The sequence below is a fragment of the Oryzias melastigma genome, linkage group LG13, assembly GCF_002922805.2.
Source record: "Oryzias melastigma strain HK-1 linkage group LG13, ASM292280v2, whole genome shotgun sequence".
NCBI classification, from domain to species: domain Eukaryota; kingdom Metazoa; phylum Chordata; class Actinopteri; order Beloniformes; family Adrianichthyidae; genus Oryzias; species Oryzias melastigma.
Window position 1 is genome coordinate 24370032 of NC_050524.1, and position 3827 is coordinate 24373858.

The window sequence follows — 3827 nt, forward strand, 5'->3', positions numbered from 1 at the left end:
GGACAACTGATAAATTCATGTAAAAAAAAAATTTCATTGCAAATTTGCATATCATTTAATTATCTCTTTTCATTTCCTAAAATAAATAAAAAGCAGACGAAATAGTCGAATAAATTTAAAATAAAAAGATTTTTTTCAGCAGCTTCGTGTTAATAATTTCAAAGGAAGCATGCTCAGCAGCAGAATTGATATTGGCTGTGATTTTTAAAGCAGAAACATGTTTAGGTCTCCCTAATAACGTTCTGCTTTAAGCTGTTAGTAAAGTACGTGAAGCAACAGAGAGGAGTTTGGCGTTCAAACATCTGTCCAACTCTATGAGATAATAGTCTAGTTGTTTCTCCTCATTTGATATAGATACACTCCGATGAAAATTGTGTTTTTGACATGTTTTTTGTTGCATTTCTCTCATGGTGGAGGACATTTATATAGAAAAATAGGTTTAAAATAGCATTTCTAAACATTTCTTTCATTGGTAATCATAACATCAAAGGCCTTATGACAAATAGCTTAACTGTAATGTAGAAAATATGGTGGTTGGGCAACAAGTTCTCTGCTCTCCAACGGAGAATAGAAGGGGGGCGGGGTCATTCCATCTCACCCACAACTCAGAGGTGAATTTTTAATAAACTCCTGTCACTCTGCAGAAACTATGCCCAATAAAACAACATGTTTTTTGATTCTTGGCTAAAAACTGCATAATGATAATTAAAATACCACTGAAACCACTTTTACAATAGATGAAACGATGAGTGGTGTAGGTCTTTTAGTTTCAGCTCCTGAGGAGATAAAATTAAGATCCACATGTAAGATGTTTGCTTTGGTCAGTATGTGAAAAGAGGCAATGTTTTTAAATTTCTTTGTTTATTTTATCACACATATTTTCCTCTAAGAGTCATTCCTCCACAGAGAAGATGTATCAAAGTTTCGGTCATGTTTTGTTATTTTTGTAACCGTGTCTCATAACCTTGCATTTTGCGCTCCTTTCCAGTCCGGGATGATGATTGTGCCCGTGCTGGCTAACCTGGGACCGCTAGAGGAGCTGACGTTTAAGCCAAATCCAGAAGAGGTATATTTGCTTTCTCATTTATTTCTACACAAAAGATAAAACAAATGTATTTTCTGGAGATGATTGTAAAAATATTAATCAGGTTTTAAGTTTATTCACCCCTGTAAGACATGTTGAAAGTTTTCAGATGTTTTGGGATCTAACAAGAACCACAGGATACATGTTTGAAATCGCTGATCCACAATGTTTTATGGAATATAGTAGATTATAGTACTTTACACGAAATGTTATTACTGCTCTAAATTTGTGAAATAATGTTTCATTTAAGTATATAAACTAAACAAATCGCACGTGCTACTGTCACCAGAAGTAAATAAATCTTCAGAGTATAGTGTTGGTGATCGATGTCCTTTTCAAAATTAAAGTATCAAGTGTTTTTGTAGGAAAAAAAATAAAGAAACTAAAGAGCCGTTTACGGGAATAGACCCATAAAAGCTCATTTTGTTTTAATTATAATCAATAGTTTGAATAAAATACAAAAATATAAAATTCCAAATATCTAGTGATGAGTTACGGGTAAGTGGCAGGTAACCTGTACTGGAACCAGTCTTCTTGTTTTTGATCTACTGTGTCATGACCATGTAGTCAGCAAACCATTGAGGATGGAAAAACTGTTTTCAGGATTTGTTGTAAAATGACACAAAGCAACAATGGCATTTGTGCTTTGTTTACTGCTTAAGTTAACCAGGAAGATGACAGAAGAATTTGTGGTTGTGACTTTGTTTACAGGGACAAATTCTCTTCATTTATTTCTAAAATCTTTGTTTTTATCTGTTATGTTTGATTGATTCTAAACTCCGTTTGTAAATAAATGTATAAATAATATTATTTAAATACAGATTTAAATCCAGAAAAAAACGACATAAAGCAACTGTATACACCTATTTAGAAAGCAACAATTGTGGTTTGATCTGTGAATTGATTTTAATTAATGAATCCAATCTGATCATCACCTAAGTAATGCTCCACAGGCCGACGTTTGTGTTTGTAGTGGACATCAACCTGACAGCCAGTTGTTGAAGCCACGACGTGTCCCCACTACACAATTTAGCTGATTTTAAGGAAGGAAATTTTAAGTTCATTTCAATCAATACTGGCTTCTACTGTATGGCTTCATTTGGATTTTATTTCTTCTAAAGGGCCCATACCATGATTTTCTTAAGTATTTCAAAGTAAAGTATATCCATGTATATGGTCATACATTACCTTTGGAACACTAAAAAACTAATTATTAATGAAATGAGTTATTTTTATGAACTCTTTTTTTTAACCTAAAAGTAAGACAATTTGATTTCTGAGGCTCTGCCTTTCACTCCGTAAAAAATAGTGATGTACATACTGTGTAGCCTGGGCGTTTATCCCTTAAATTTGGCACAGACAGAATGGTGATGGTTAGTGGGTGCAGTTTGTGGTGAAATTTGGTCAAAAAGTGCAGACAACAGATGAACATTTCAAGATTTATTCAAATGAGAACATTGTTCTGACTGTCAACATTTCTGTTCTCTTTGAAGCATCTCCAAACCCTTTTCATGCCAAGCTTTCTGCCATTGCTCAATAATCCACGTTCAAACTAGTTCTCCCAATTCGTTGGTCCCTTTCTCCACTAGGAAATAGTCTGCTCTCTTTCTCCAGTAGGAAATAGTCTGCTCTCTTTCTCCACTAGGGAAAAGTCTGCTCCCTTTCTCCACCAGGAAATAGTCTGCTCCCTTTCTGCTGCTGTCTTCCCAATATTCCTCCTTGCACATTTCTCCGATATGGATCCATCAGGATTACTCAGAAATTAATGTATGGATCAAAATACCACTTTGAGATTCTTTATAGCGACGTCTGAACAGTATAATATACTTAAAAGCTCAAAAAGTTTATTTTTTTATGGTATGGCCCCTTTAAAATATCATTTGTATTGTGTTTTTATGAATCCAATAGACAGAAATGATGAACAGATGTTTTCCAGACGGAAAGAGCTTTGATCTTTCTTTGATGTCTCCTCCAGGTGGAAGAGGTCTTCACCTTGTCTTTGTCGCACCTCTGCAACCCCCAGAACCGCGGCTACACACACTTCCGCACAGGTGACAAGTATGGATACACGCTCCCCGTGTTTCGTAACGGGAAGCATCGAGTGTGGGGTCTGACCGCCGTCGCCTTGGACCACACCCTAAAACTCATCGTACCATGACTGGCGTTAAAACCAAACTGAAGACTGATTTATCTCAGAAGAGTTGTTGAAACACCTTTGCTTTGTGTTGTTAAGTTATCTAAAATGAAGACAAATTATGTTGACTCATCCAGTCTTTGTGTGAAACATCTGATCTGCAGCTGCTGAACGACCTCTATTCATGGAGTTACTGAAGTTTCTGGCTAAACCTGATCTGTTTTGATGTGTTTTTATTTTCCTTTTATTATGAAAAGCAAAAATAAATAAAAGGACAGATGCAGTATTTTAACACACCTCACAAAGTTTTTATTTTAAGTCCAGTCCCTTACTTCCTGATGATTTTCCAAGTTAAATTAATTCTGAAACCATCTTTGCCTCAAGTTTTATGTCTTTTTGTAGTTATCCCATCTTCAATAAGCACACGATTGTAAACGTAATTAATGTCAGTGTAATTATTTAACGAAAACTATTGTAGACACTGAAGTAAAAGAGGCACATTAGGATGGAATGTTTGGGTGAACAATCATTTTATTTTTGAAGGTATGTTTTCACTGTTGGCTCCGCTTTAAACCAATGCTGTGTATAAAAACATGAACCTGGAACGTA

The 3827-nt window shown here is 35.2% G+C and overlaps 1 protein-coding gene across 3 annotated transcripts in view; it reads left to right on the plus strand.

Annotated features, from left to right (window-relative positions):
* Window positions 1-3827, plus strand: part of nudt8 (nudix (nucleoside diphosphate linked moiety X)-type motif 8) — a 5916-nt gene extending 2089 nt beyond the window's left edge. For all 3 annotated transcript variants that reach the window (XM_024258169.2, XM_024258170.2, XM_024258168.2), the window contains 2 exons: window positions 989-1066; window positions 3060-3827. In XM_024258169.2, coding sequence (XP_024113937.1) covers window positions 989-1066; window positions 3060-3242 — 261 coding nt within the window. In that variant the 3' untranslated portion in view covers window positions 3243-3827. The remainder of the gene's footprint in view (window positions 1-988; window positions 1067-3059) is intronic.